Raw genomic sequence first — 15,762 nt, 5'->3', positions numbered from 1 at the left:
TATGTTGCGATTTCCAAACATCACTATCTTAGTTTTATTTATATTCAAAGATAATTTATTTGTGTCCATCCATTTTTTTTACTATGTTTAGTTCTGTGTTTACTGTATTTATGAGCTCATTATAGTCATCACTACTGTAGAATATATTTGTGTCATCTGCAAATAGTATACATTTCAATACTTTGGATGTATTAAACATATCATTAATATATACATTAAACAGTTTTGGCCCCAACACGGACCCTTGGGGGACACCACAAGCAATGCCAAGAGTATCAGATAAAAATTGACCCATTTTAACAAAATGTACCCTCCCTGTTAAATAACGTTTTAACCAGTCACCAGCCAGCCCCCTAATTCCATATCTTCCCATTGTATCTAGTAGAATTGTCATGTCTGTGATTATGTTTTGTTTTAGTCATGTTCGGATTTTGTTTTGGACTTTTTGTGCACTTCCTTGTTTGGTTTGGTTTCCATGGTCACCCATTAGTTTTCACCTGTCTTGTCACGCACCTGTTTCACGTTTCAAGTCACACACCTGTTTTCACTGATCACGTCACTATTTAAATCTGTCTGTTTCTGTTGTTCGTCCTGGCGTCCTCACACTATTTCGTCACTCTGCTTCATGTCGTGTCACAGTTCTTTACCAAGTAAGTTTTGTTCATTTATGCCACAGTTAGTGTTTTTGTTTTATTGTTCATAGTTTTTGTGCCCACGTGCATGTCTTTTGTTTCTTAGTCAAGTTTGTATTTCCGCCTTTGTGCGCGCCATTTGTTTGCTTCCTTTTGTAGTTTATTAGTGTTAAAAAAATAATAAATCATGTATTCAAACTCACGTCTGGCTCGCGCCAACTTTCCGTTGCCTTCTGGAGAAACAAAACCCAAGAACCCAGTCGTGACAGTGAAAACAGGTGTGTGACTCGAAACGTGAAACAGGTGCGTGACAAGACAGGTGAAAACTAATGGGTGACCATGGAAACCAAACCAAACAAGGAAGTGCACAAAAAGTCCAAAACCAAATCCGAACAAGACTAAAACAAAACATAATCACAGACATGACAAGAATTGAATGATTAATGGTATCAAAGGCTTTCTTTAGATCAATAAAAATACCAACTGCATATCTTTTATGCTCCAGTGCATTAGTAATTTCTTCAATAGCTTCAGTTATCGCCATTGCGGTTGTTCGTTTGGACCTAAAGCCATACTGACCGTCATTAATTATATGACGCTTCTCAAGAAAATATTCAAGTCGAGAGTTAAATAGTTTCTCTAGGATTTTTGAGAACTGAGGCAAAAGAGAGATTGGTCTGTAATTGGTGAAAGCGTGTTTGCTGTCACTTTTGAAGAGCGGAGTTACTTTAGCGATTTTCATTTGACTTGGAAAGCAGCCAGTCTGGAATGATAAATTACATATATAAGTTAAGGGTTTTACAATATTTAGTATAACTTTTTGAACCAATATCATGTTGATATCATGGCAGTCAGTGGAGCACTTACTTTTACACTTCCGCACAATGTTTGTCACTTCCTGCTCATTTGTAGCTGAGAGGAAGAATGACGAATAATTCTGTTCAATAGTTGATTTTGTAACTCCATTGTCTGGGATATTAACAGCCAATTTAGGACCAACATTTACAAAAAAACTATTGAACTTATTCACTACATTACTCATATTATAATATTCACCGTTTTCATCAATAAAGTAATCAGGATATGTCAACTTTGAATATTCTTGTTTGATTAGACTATTCAAAACATCCCAAGTTCCTTTTGTATTGTTTTTGTTTTCATATAGTTTTTTTTTGATAATATAACCGTTTGCTTGTTCTTATAATATCAGTTACTTTATTTTTGTAATTCTTGTATCGTTGTTCGACTTCTTTTGTTTTTATTTTGATGAAAAGTTTGTAGGGATTGTTTTTCTTTTTACAGGCATTAATTATCCCTTTTGTGATCCAAGAGCTATTTTTATTTTTTCCTTTTATAAAATATTCTTTCACGAGGCAATGTTTATTATGCAGGGAAGTAAAGATGTCTAAAAAATTACAATAAGCACTGTCCACATTTGGTTGTCTGTATACTGAAGTCCAATCCTGAACTGCTAAACTATTGTTTAGGGCAGGGGTGTCCAAACTTTTTCCACTGAGGGCCGCACATGGAAAAATTAAAGCATGCGGGGGCCATTTTGATATTTTCCATTTTCAAACCATGACAAAATATATGGATTTATTTACTTGTTTTACCTTTAGGGTTCCCGGGGACCATAAAGGGTCTCAGTCATTAAAGTGTTAAAAATAAGTCAAATTATTTTTTTTAAATTTGATTTAACGCTTACAGTAAATCTCTATATCAACTTCAGCTTGATATGAAGTAAAAAAAAAAAAAGGTTTTATGCCTTTTTTGTCAAAGACAACATTTCAGTTTTTTATAGTAAAGCTGAAATATGCAGTATTTAGTAATTAGAGCCATAATCAATAATGCAGGACACCATTGATTCATTATTATTTTTGAGTAATCACAGTGTAAAGATAAATAAAATCCCACTAAATATCTTTGGGATCCAAAAGGTGCCCCACTCATAAAGTGATACATTTATTTATTTATTTTTTACTTTCAACACGAGATCAACTTCAGATATGTCTGTTAATTTTACGTTTGAACTATTATTTTGGTTTGTTTTATGCTTTGTTTGATGTTTTTATATGACAACCACACAATATATGCAATATTTTTTCCACACAAAACGTTTTAAAGTGACATTTTTGAAGTAATTGGAGAATTGAAAATAGTTCATTATAACATTGACTTTTTTGGTAATTATTTTTTTTTGAGCTATGGCAAAAAAAGAAAAATGAAGAAAGACAAAAGAAAAAAAACAGCCTGCATGGCAGCTTTGTGTCAACTGCATTCCACTTTCTTAAATGTTTTTTTTTTATTTTTGCAATAGCATTTCCAGAATGTGTGGCGGGCCGGTAAGCAATTAGCTGCGGGCCGCAAATGGCCCCCGGGCCGCACTTTGGACACCCCTGGTTTAGGGCACAGATTGTTTCCTCAGTTGTTATTCGTTTAGAGATTTGTTCCATAGTGTCTTTGGTTTTCTTGAGATGACAGTCATATAAAGTAAAAACAGGTAAATGGTCAGTGATATCACATATAAATAGGCCACTGGTGACTTGATTTCCCATAATGTTAGTAAAAATGTTGTCAAAGATTGTGGCACTATGTGTTGTTATTCTGCTTGGTTTGGTTATGGTTGAATATAGAGACAAGTTGTACATAGTGTCAATGAAGTCATCAACATGTTTTTGCTTGGTTGAGTTTAACAAATCAATGTTAAAATCACCACAGATAAATATGGTTTTATGGTTCACAGAGGAAAATAGTTTACCCATGCACTCATTGAAAGTTTCTATGCTTGAACCAGGTGCCCGGTATACACAGCTCATGAAGATATGTGTCTTTTTGTCATTCAGGATTTCCACTGTTAAACATTCAAATAATCCATCGACTGCTATGGTCATGTTTGTTAAAACTTTAAATGTAACAGATTTATGAATGTACAATGCGACCCCTCCTCCTATTTTATTTATTCTGTTTATGTATCTTAATTCATAGTCATTCAGACTAAAATCAATACCTTTATCATTGTTGAACCAGGTTTCAGTAATTGCAATAATGGTAAATGGATGACTAAATTCTTTCAAGTAATCCTTCATAGCCTCAAAGTTAGTGTACATGCTTTGACTATTGAAATGTATTATTGACAGACTATCTTCTGAATTTACACTGCTTTCATATTGTTCACAGGTAAAATAATTAGTTTTTTACAATCGCAGAGAAAAAATTATTATCAGGTTCTATCTCCATATCAGTCTCTGTTGTGGCGTGCTCCTGATACTCACAAATGTCCAGTTCTTTTTGTTGATGTTGTAGGATCTTCTGTTACATGTCCATGTCAATACTTGGTGTGGTCTGTGTTCTTGGTGTGGGTAGCATTGAGATGATGTTAAGGTCACAAAGCTACATTGATACCAAGTACTGCATCAATGTCAATACTTATCAAGATCTTCTATTTTCCTTATCACCAAGACTTTTGCTTCCTCTGGCGTCCCATTTAATTTGATGAAGATCTTACAGTTCGTTACCCAGGTTTGTTGAATCTTGCTTTGCCTTTTAAGTTGTCGTGTGATCCTTGCGATGTCAGCATTTTTCTTGGTCAAGTGTTCATTTATGAAAACATCTGTACCTATGAGTTTGCGTCCTTGCTTTAATAGTGCGATTTTGTTTTTTCTGTTTGCGAATCTCATGATGACAGCTGGTGGTCTCTGGTTCCTCAAAGGCAGTGGGTGACAAGCCTCGATGAGCTCCAGGTCCATCTCTATTCCCCTGCTCTGGAGATAGGAGGCCACCTGCTGCTCCACCGACTGTATCTCTGCTCAGTGGGCTCCCCGCTGTCTGCGGCCACCACACGCGCGTAGTAGCGCGGCTTGATCTTAATGCCGGTGATGACCACATCATTCATGAGGGAGTATTGCTCCAGCTCATCCACTCGCCGCTCCAGGTCCACAATGCGCCGGTCATTTTCCACGTTCTGGAGGCCTAGTTGTTTTACCTCCTCCAGCAGGCCCAGAAGCTGCTCCTGCTGCTCTCTTACCGCAGTCACATCGCCGCACAGGAAATGGAGTGTGAGCCTCATCTCCTCGAACTCCTCCGATGTCTGGCTTTTCCTTGGTGCAGGCATTACGATGGTCTATATGCCAACGCATCCAGAAAAAAATCCCACCTCCGTATCTCCAGCTGTTAATGCTAGCCGACTTTGGTGCGCTAGCCCGCAGCACTGATCGACACAAACTGCAAGTGTCACGGCACAGTGACACGGCGAAGCCAAAAAGCACAAAAAAGTACAAAAAAGATGTGCTGGTTTTGCACAAGGTGATTGTCAAACTCGGCAGCCCCACGTCGAAAACAGTCAGTCAGACGCGTGCAAACTCCAAACAGGAAGTGACGTGTGAAACTATTTACACTTATATTCTTTGTCATGTCTGTGTGATCATGTTTGGTTTTAGTTATGTTTGGTTTTGTTTTTGGACTCTTTGTGCACTCTTGTTTGTTTTGTCACCATAGCAACCCATTAGTTCCACCTGTCATGTCACGCACCTGTCTCACGCTTTGCACTCGCACACCTGTCACTAATAATGTCTTCACTATTTAAGCCCGTATTTGCCAGGCAATCAGCCTGGCGACATCACACTCTACACACCCTTATGATCCATGCTGCTCTTTTTCATGTCCTTTTCTCGTCCAAGTAAGTTTCCTTTATTCATGCCATAGTTTGCAATTTTGGTTTTAGTAGCCAAGTTTGTTTTCCGCCTTTGTGCGTGCCTTTTGTTTTCATAGCCAAGTTTTTTACCTCCGCTGTGGGCGCCTTTTGTTTATACCTTTTTGAGCTTTTTGAGTTAAAATATTAAACATGTCGTTACCTTCACGTCGTGTCCGGTCAAGCCGCTTTGCACCATGGGAAAACAGACCACACCAAAGTCCAAGTCCTGACATTCTTATTGTCACAGTATAAGATACACTATTATAATTGCACTGCTTAGAGAGTAAAATGTAATTTTTATGCTTTCTGTGTCTCAGACAATAAAGACTCCTGAATCTTAATTTTTCATAAAAAGGTTAATACAAATATTTAATACAAACGTTTGTACATGTATTCTTTGTTAAATTTTAAGTATAATCAATATTACCAAAAATGTTTTATATTTGAATACTTTGCCATCCATTAGAATGTACTGTATGCTCTCATGTACACCTGCTGTTCATTCTGACTTGAACTGGAAGAGTGTTCCGGGTTTTGTTTACCATGAGAAATGTCAGCATGGATGCCACCTGGGCAGCCACCACCCTGCCATTATTGGCTGCTTGTGCGTACTGACACTTTATTCCTTTCTTCCACTCCACAGCAATGCAGTTGATATTCTCCCACTTCAACATGTCCTGCAAACAGCAATGGAATTGTCAACTTTACTAAACAATACAGGCTTGCTCACTGAAATAAATAACACAGTACAGTAGATTCAGGCTATTAGGATTATGTTCTGAGACCACCCATGAATACCAAATCAATAATTTGAATGTCGTGAATAATTTACATGTCGTTAAATATGTCTACGATGCTGCATTGAGGCACCTCCATGCACTATGAAAACCTGCTCCTCAAACCTTCTTGCTAGCTTGATGTTGATGGTCTTCACTGATTTCTGATAAACCATTGCAATAAAGTGATTATTGCAATTATTAGATATGAATAATTCTAACCCAATAACGAGCGGTGTCCCGATCCAATATTGATTGGATCATCGGTTTGATGTCATCAAAAAATAAAAAAAATTATTATATGTGCTTGAATGTAAAATCTATATGTATTTATAAAACATATGTGTGCAATGCTGGACAGCCAATTAGCATCTAAATGTCCTCCAATAAGCACACAAGGTTGGTCTTTGCTTGTATTTTAGTCAAATCATTTACTGTACAAAAGGGAAACACGGTAGGCTATAGGCTACTAAGAGATAGCAGTTGCACACAATAGCATGCAAGCTATACAGTACATACGTAATAAAGTTTCCTTTGTTAAACAATATTGCATTCTAAAACATATTAGTCAATATAAAAATGTAACAAATAATTATAGTTGCATTTTACTTACACATACAAAGTCTCCAAGGCAGAAGCTTATTAGAAAGGATCCATGTCCACATCATTCACCTTACTGGGTCATGAGCTTGATTTAATTAATTATTGTAATCACTAAGTGTTGCCAAAAAAAAGAAATACCACCCCTACTTCAACTTAAAGAAAGTATAAGTCCATTACAGACGGTTAGTAATAAATAGGTTGGTGGTTTTCATACCTACCATTGTTTAACTAATTTGATCAAACTTTTAACACTCCACACTGCAAAATAATAAAATGATTCATGCTGATTGTTGTATCAGATTAATATCATTACTTGATACTCAAATATCGGTATTGTATCGGAAGTGATAAAGACACCCAGACCAATAACAGCCCTGGTCTCTTAATTGCCATTGTTCACTCTCAAAGAAGAAAGCTAAGAAAAATGCATAGAAACATGATTCCGTTTTAACCCTAAATATGCCTCACACATGCACTTTTTTTAAATGATAAAATATATATGTTCTAAACACTAATTAATAATAATGAAAGTTGGAAAATTAAACAGATAGATTCTGAGTCATGATATTATTATACTGTACGTATTGGGTTTTTTTTACCACGTATATTATTACCCATTTGGAGTGCATGAGATGTGTTTTCTGTGAAAAAAAAAAACTTCTCGAGAAAAAAAAAAGATGAATATGAATATATATATATATATATATATATATATATATATATATATATATATATATATATATATATATATATATATATATATATATATATATATGAATAAAAATTCAAACATGCGCTGGATATCAATATGACATACATGGACTATCATCCCAAAATCATTATACATGATATCATTTTACAGTACAGATTAACATTAATTTTGTATATTTCTATTTAGAAGTGCACAAAGAGTTTAAGATAATTGTTAGGCTGCTATGAGGAATTATAGCGTCATTACGATAAATAGGCTACAATTTAAAAAAAAAAGTTTTCATAAAAATTTTTGAAAACGCTCCGATGAAGTTACACTAGCCATACTGTGCTGTAGGTGGCTGCAGGTGAGCAAATAAAGCGCTTGTTTTGACTTGCAGTAAACTTGCCTAAACTCATTGTAAATAAACATGGCGTCAATCGTGTGACATTTCTTACTGTTTCAGGGGAATACTTTTTGCGTTCTATCTGAACCAGATGTTGCGCAAACATTTTGCGAGGTGTGAAAGAACAACATTGTGATTCAACGTATCAAACCTTATCTGCCACCTGAATGTGTTTTGAAAGAAGGGTGTGCACAAACTACAGTTAGATCTACATTTGAAAAAATAATAAATAAAATAGGTAATTGGTTATCAGTCTCAGTATATTTCATGAAGAGCAGGAAGTTATTGGATTGAAGAAAAAAATATTGTATGTCCCTATTTATTTAGATATTTATGTATTTCATTATTTAGGACCATTTTGAACAGGGTTAGAGTTTAGATTAAGGGTCAAGTTGGGTAAATGAAATTAGGTATAGTTACTAGTGTTATGCTAGGATTTAGTTTTTTGGTGAGCATCTGGATAAAATATTCAGAAACACTAGAAACTTTGCCTGCACTTACTCTTAAAATGCTGACCGCAACCTGCAACCAGTGCTTGAAGGTGATGCGTATGAAATTATGTCTTGTTTTACTGATGAATACACAAATAGTGCACGTACGGTTAACTAGCAAACACGGTTTTAGTTTATCATTAACAACTATCAATTTGTGTGAAATGTATGATCTTCAAAATATCGGGTGATGTGGTCAGGTCAATGAAAGAGTTTCACTTCACAAAAAATATTAGTCCAATGCAAAAATATGAATTAAACCACTAACTAGATGTTCATACTTGCCAACCCTCACGATTTTCCCGGGAGACTCCCAATTTTCAGTGCCCCTCCCGAAAATCACACGGGGCACCTATTCTCCCGAATTTCTCCCGATTTCCACCCGGACAACAATATTGGGGGCGTGCCTTAAAGGCACTGCTTTTAGCATCCTCTACAACCTGTAGTCACGTCCACTTTTCCCCCCATACAAACAGCGTGCCGGCCCTGTCACATAATATATGCGGCATTTACACACACACAAGCGAATGCAATGCATACTTGATCAACAGCCACACAGGTCACACTGAGGGTCGCCGTATAAACAATTTTAACACTGTTACAAATACGCGCCACACTGTAAACCCACACCAAACAAGAATAACAAACACATTTCGGGAGAACATCCGCACCGTAACACAACATAAACACAACAGAACAAATACCCAGAATCCCTTGCAGCACTAACTCTTCCGGGGCGCTACAATATACACATCCCGCTACCACCAAACCACCCCCCCCCCCCCCCCCCCCCCCCTTCATCTCCCAAATTCGGAGGTCTAAATATGAAGTAAATAGTATTTCCAACCTTGCACAGCTCTTGGGGCCAATCCTCGTCTCCGTTTTGCAGATAACCAGGAATGATGACTCGAGTCTTTCTCGTACCAGCGTAGTTTGAAGCGTGGATGGTTTCATCGATCTTGATCTCCTGGAGGTGTAAGCAGCTATGCGTTAACCAAGAAAACTGCACCATAAAGGTATTTAGGAATGTAAAAACAAAAAACAGAGCTTTCTTGCCTGGAAGTAGCGATTCCTCTGGGTGAATAGAAGAAAACGAGTGCCCATCTGGTCAGAGTGCCATGGCAGGACACTGGCCGGTCTCTGGGAAGTGCCCCCCCACGGAGGCAGGTCGTTAAAGCAGCCAAGCTCCCCTAAACAGACCTCAGCAGCTAAAAACATGGAGTACATTTACTGTAAGAAAGAGGATTACTACTCGCAGATGCTTTTTTTGTTATCAATGCTTTACAGCAAATGTTCTTTGCACACTGCAATGTGTGGTCACATGAAGTCATTATTTTAAAAAGCTTCATATTTTATTCAATGGATTTTATGTTGTACCTCCCTTTTCCTGCGAGGGGGCATTCCCAGCACAGATGGTCAGTAGTCAGACGGAAGCGAGAGCAGAAAACAGTCCATGTTGTTCGCCTTATTATTTCTGTGTCCTCTACAACAGTGGTCCCCAACCTTTTTGTAACTGCGGACCGGTCAACGCTTGAAAATTTGTCCCACGGACCGGAGGGGTGGGGGATGGGTGGGGAAAGGGGGGGAGATGTTTTTTTTTTTTAAAAATGTGTCATAAAAAAATACAATCAAGTGTGCTTACGGACTGTAACCCTGCAGACTGTATTGATCTATATTGATATATAATGTAGAAACCAGAAATATTAATAACAGAAAGAAACAACCCTTTTGTGCGAATGAGTGTGAATGAGTGTAAATGGGGAGGGAGGTTTTTTGGGTTGGTGCACTAATTGTAAGTGTATTTTGTGTTTTTTATGTTGATTTAATAAAAAAAAAAAATTTAATTTTTTTTTACATTTTTTTAATTTCTTGTGCGGCCCTGTACCAATCGATCCATGGACCGTTACCGGGCCGCGGCCCGGTGGTTGGGGACCACTGCTCTACAGGACCACTAATAGGGTCCTGTATTAAACCACGTAAAGAAGTGATAGCACATAAAAATGATCAAAAAGTATGTGCTCTCAGGATTGGGTCTCTAAAATGAGCAAAATAGTTCACACAATCCATTTGGCGTGTCTGCCTTCATGTATTTGCAAAATATTTGATGATTATTACAATACTATACTGTGAGGAGGAGATGCAAATATAATCCCTTAGCTGGTTTTGTGTTTATATTGAGCAATTATTGAATGTACGTGCAAACTGGCACAAATGGTCACGGTCATTGACGAAATGATCACTACAAAGACAGATGATGGAGATGGAATCTTCTGTCCGTGTGAACACATTTGGACTGTCAGAAACAAACATATTAGACGTATTGTCGTTTCAGCAATATAATTTTATAATTGTATACCTGTTGGATGACTTTAGGGGCTGATCGGAGTCAGTAGACACCGAAATTAATTTGACTGATCCATTTTGGTGAGTTATGACAGAGCTCCAATCAGAAAAACTATTTTGTCAAGTAGGGTTCTTGGATTTATTTGTATTTAATTTCTTTTAACCTCCAAATCAATATTGTGCAATGTAACAAGTTACACGCCACAACAGCGACAATTGCTCTGTCCCGCCCATCAGACGCCGTCTCTGGAAGTGTATGAAAAGTGAGCGTGGTGTCTGCTGTCCTGGACCCTGAGTTTATGCATGATGTTTGGATGATCTGTCTGAGGATGAATCTCGTTTTGCAATCTTGAAATAAATCTAAATATAAATATATATATATATATATATATATATATATATATATATATATATATATATATATATATATATATATATATATATATATATATATATATATATATATATATATATATATATATTATATCATATATACATATCACATATGTATATATTATAGAATATCCTATACATCTCTGAGCTGCCACCTTACCGTGGTAGAAGAGTTTGCGTGTCCCAATGATCCCAGGAACTATGTTGTCCGGGGGCTTTATGCCCCCTGGTAGGGTCACCCAAGACAAACTGGTCCTAGGTGAGGGATCAGACAAAGAGCAGCTCGAAGACCTCCATGAAGAATAAAAACAAAGGACCCAGATTTCCCTTGCCCGGACGCGGATCACCGGGGCCCCCCTCTGGAGCCAGGCCCGGAGGTGGGGCATGATGGCGAGCGCCTGGTGGCCGGGCCTGTCCCATGGGGCCCGGCCGGGCACAGCCCGAAGAGGCAACGTGGGTCCCCCCTCCAATGGGCTCACCACCCATAGCAGGGGCCATAGCGGTCGGGTACAATGTGAGCTGGGCGGCAGCCGAAGGCAGGGCACTTGGCGGTCCGATCCTCGGTTCCAGAAGCTAGATCTTGGGACGTGGAACGTCACCTCGCTGGGGGTAAGGAGCCTGAGCTAGTGCGCGAGGCGGAGAAATTCCGGCTAGATATAGTCGGACTCACTTCGACGCACAGCAAGGGTTCTGAAACCAGTTCTCTCGAAAGGGGCTGGACTCTCTTCCACTCTGGCGTTGCCAGCAGTGAGAGACGATGGGATGGGATGGAAATTCTTGTTGCCCCCCGGTTCAGACCCTGCACGTTGGAGTTCAACCCAGTGGGCGAGAGGGTAGCTTCCCTCCGCCTTCGGGTGGGGGGGACGGGTCCTGACTGTGGTTTGCGCTTACGCGCCAAACGGCAGCTCAGAGTACCCACCCTTTTTGGATTCACTCCAGGGAGTACTGGAGAGTGCTCCCCCGGGTGATTCCCTCGTTCTACTGGGGGACTTCAACGCTCATGTTGGCAACAACAGTAAAACTTGGAGAGGCGTGATTGGGAAGAATGGCCGCCGGATCTGAACCCGAGTGGTGTTCTGTTATGGGACTTTTGTGCCCGTCACAGATTGTCCATAATGAACACCATGTTCAAACATAAGGGTGTCCATATGTGCACTTGGCACTAGGACACCTTAGGCCGCAGTTCCATGATCGACTTTAGAGTTGTGTCATCGGATTTGCGGCCTCATATTTTGGACACTCGGGTGAAGAGAGGAGCGGAGCTTTCTACCAATCACCACCTGGTGGTGAGTTGGCTGCGATGGTGGGGGAGGATGCCGGACAGACCTGCAAGGCCCAAACTTATTGTGAGGGTTTGCTGGGAAAGTCTGGCAGAGTCTCCTGTCAGAGAGAGTTTCAATTCCCACCTCCGGAAGAACTTTGAGCATGTCATGAGGGAGGTGCTAGACATTGAGTCCGAGTGGACCATGTTCCGCACCTCTATTGTCGAGGCGGCTGATTGGAGCTGTGGCCGCAAGGTAGTTGGTGCCTGTCGTGGCGGTAATCCTAGAACCCGTAGGTGGACACCGGCGGTGAGGGATGCCGTCAAGCTGAAGAAGGAGTCCTATCGGGTTCTTTTGGCACATGGGACTCCTGAGGCAGCGGACAGATACCGACAGGCCAAGTGGTGTGCGGCTTCAGCGGTCACGGAGGCAAAAACTCGGACATGGGAGGAGTTCGGGGAAGCCGTGGAAAACGACTTCCGGACGGCTTCGAAGCGATTCTAGACCACCGTTGGCCGCCTCAGGAAGGGGAAGCAGTGCACTATCAACACCGTGTATGGTGAGGATGGTGTTCTGCTAAACTCGACTGCGGATGTTGTATATCGGTGGAAGGAATACTTCGAAGACCTCCTCAATCCCACCAACACGTCTTCCTATGAAGAAGCAGTGCCTGGGGAATCTGTGGTGGAGTCTCCTATTTCTGGGGCTGAGGTTGGAAAGGAGGCTATGCCGGATAGTCAAACCTCGGATTCAGGAGGAACAGTGTGGTTTTCCTCCTGGTCGTGGAACTATGGACCAGCTCTATACTCTCGGCAGAGTCCTTGAGGGTGCATGGGAGTTTGCCCAACCAGTCTACATGTGCTTTGTGGACTTGGAGAAGTCATTCAACCGTGTCCCTCGGGAAGTCCTGTGGGGAGGGCTTAGAGAGTATGGGGTATCAGACTATCTGATTGTGGCGGTCCGCTCCCTGTATGATCAGTGTCAGAGCTTGGTCCGCATTGCCGGCAGTAAGTCGGACACGTTTCCAGTGAGGGTTGGACTCCGCCAAGGCTGTCTTTTGTCACCGATTCTGTTCATAACTTTTATGGACAGAATTTCTAGGCGCAGTCAAGGCGTTGAGAGGATCCGGTTTGGTGGCTGCATGATTAGGTCTCTGATTTTTGCAGATGATGTGGTCCTGATGGCTTCATCTGGCCAGGATCTTCAGCTCTCACTGGACCGGTTCGCAGCTGAGTGTGAAGCGACTGGGATGAGAATCAGCACCTCCAAGTCCGAGTCCATGGTTCTCACCCGGAAAAGGGTGGAGTGCCTTCTCCGGGTTTCGGAGGAGACCCTGCCCCAAAAGGAGCAGTTCAAGTACCTCGTAGTCTTGTTCACAAGTGAGGGAAGAGTGGATTGTGAGATCGACAGGCGGATCGGTGCGGCGTCTTCAGTAATGCGGACGCTGTATCGATCTGTTGTGGTGAAGAAGGAGCTGAGCCGGAAGGCAAAGCTCTCAATTTACCGGTCAATCTACGTTCCCATCCTCACCTATGGTCATGAGCTTTGGGTTATGACCGAAAGGACAAGATCACGGGTACAAGCGGGCGAAATGAGTTTCCTCCGCCGGGTGGCGGGGCTCACCCTTAGAGATAGAGTGAGAAGCTCTGCCATCCGTGGGGAGCTCAAAGTAAATCCGTTGCTCCTCCTCATCGAGAGGAGCCAGATGAGGTGGTTCGGGGATCTGGTCAGGATGCCACCCAAACGCCTCCCTAGGGAGGTGTTTAGGGCACGTCCGACCGGTAGGAGGCCACGGGGAAGACCCAGGACACGTTGGGAAGACTATGTTTCCCGGCTGGCGTGGGAATGCCTTGGGATCCCCCGGGAAGAGCTGGACGAAGTGGCTGGGGAGAGGGAAATCTGGGCTTCCCTGGTTAGGCTGCTTCCCCCCGCGACCCGACCTCGGATTAGCGGAAGAAGATGGATGGATGGATGGATATATACATACATACATACATACATACATACATACATATATATATATATATATATATCCATCCATCCATCCATTTTCTACCGCTTGTCCCTTTTGGGGTCGCGGGGGGTGCTGGAGCCTATTTCAGCTGCATTCGGACGGAAGGCGGGGTACACCCTGGACAAGTCGCCACCTCATCGCAGGGCCAAAACAGATAGACTGACAATATTCACACTCACATTCACACACTAGGGCCAATTTAGTGTTGCCAATCAACCTATCCCCAGGTGCATGTCTTTGGAGGTGGGAGGAAGCCGGAGTACCCGGAGGGAACCCACACAGTCACGGGGAGAACATGCAAACTCCACACAGAAAGACCCCGAGCCCGGGATTGAACTCAGGACTACTCAGGGCCTTCGTATCGTTAGGCACATGCACTAACCCCTATGTCACCGTGCATATCTCTCTCTCTCTCTCTCTCTCTCTCTCTCTCCTTTCTCTCTCTCTCTCTCTCTCTCTCTCTCTCTCTCTCTCTCTCTCTCTCTCTCTCTCTCTCTCTCTCTCTCTCTCTCTCTCTCTCTCTCTCTCTCTCTCTCTCTCTCTCTCTCTCTCTCTCTCTATATATATATATATATATATATATATATATATATATATATATATATATATATATCAGTGGCGTGCCGTCACTAGAGGCAGGGGAGGCACGGCCTCACCTGCCATCATGGAAAGAAAAAAAAAAGTTAAAAGAAAAAATAATTAAATTGTTATATGTATCCAGTGATTATACTAAAGTTATTTTCCATTAACTTCACCAGTTTTAGATTATTTTTATTTTTATTTTCACATTTGCCGTTCAAATACTGAGAAGAGACGGTGCGGTGATCAGCAGTTGAGGCACGTCACTGATTTGTGCCTCAACATGGATTGTGCACAATGACTCGGCTAACTGCTGGCCTGCTGTGCAGTGAGACCGTATAGCTATATGAATTATATTATACATTTCCATAGTTTAGTTAGCTGAGGTATATAATGTACAGTGTATTTTGTCAACAACTGTATGTGTGTAATGTATTTTTAGTGCTGAGCATTCATAAAACTCTGCTGCGAAGACACACTGTGTGAGGCTCGTCTCATAACCCCGGCTCCTGGTGCCAAGCACCTCCGCCGCAGAATGCACCGCCCGACGGAAGCGCCGCGGCCACACCAACCAAAGCCCACACCCAAACCCTCCACGTGCAAGACCGAATCCACCCAAAAAAAGTCACTTAACAAGAAGCCAAAAAGTGCAAAAACAACAATGCTCGCGCTGCAGGAGCCGCGAACGACCACAGGGACACAACATTAGGTACACCTGCACTGCAGGTTCATATGTTTGTAAATCTGACTGTGATGATGCAGTCGTGCCTCACCAGACATTAACCTCACCGCACGCCACTGATATATATATATATATATATATATATATATATATATATATATATATATATATATATATATATATATATATATATATATATA

The 15,762-nt window shown here is 41.1% G+C and overlaps 1 protein-coding gene across 1 annotated transcript in view; it reads right to left on the bottom strand.

The window, feature by feature from the left end:
• Positions 1-15,762, bottom strand: part of LOC133657499 (inactive pancreatic lipase-related protein 1-like) — a 49,053-nt gene that overhangs the window by 28,984 nt on the left and 4,307 nt on the right. The window contains exons 3-5 of the mRNA XM_062058914.1: positions 9,346-9,497; positions 9,137-9,256; positions 5,865-5,999 (exon numbers count right to left, since the gene is read on the bottom strand). Coding sequence (XP_061914898.1) covers positions 5,865-5,999; positions 9,137-9,256; positions 9,346-9,497 — 407 coding nt within the window. The remainder of the gene's footprint in view (positions 1-5,864; positions 6,000-9,136; positions 9,257-9,345; positions 9,498-15,762) is intronic.

The sequence above is a fragment of the Entelurus aequoreus genome, linkage group LG09, assembly GCF_033978785.1.
Source record: "Entelurus aequoreus isolate RoL-2023_Sb linkage group LG09, RoL_Eaeq_v1.1, whole genome shotgun sequence".
NCBI classification, from domain to species: domain Eukaryota; kingdom Metazoa; phylum Chordata; class Actinopteri; order Syngnathiformes; family Syngnathidae; genus Entelurus; species Entelurus aequoreus.
Note: the sequence above shows the minus strand (reverse complement) of the source record. Positions and strands in the feature narration are given on the sequence as shown.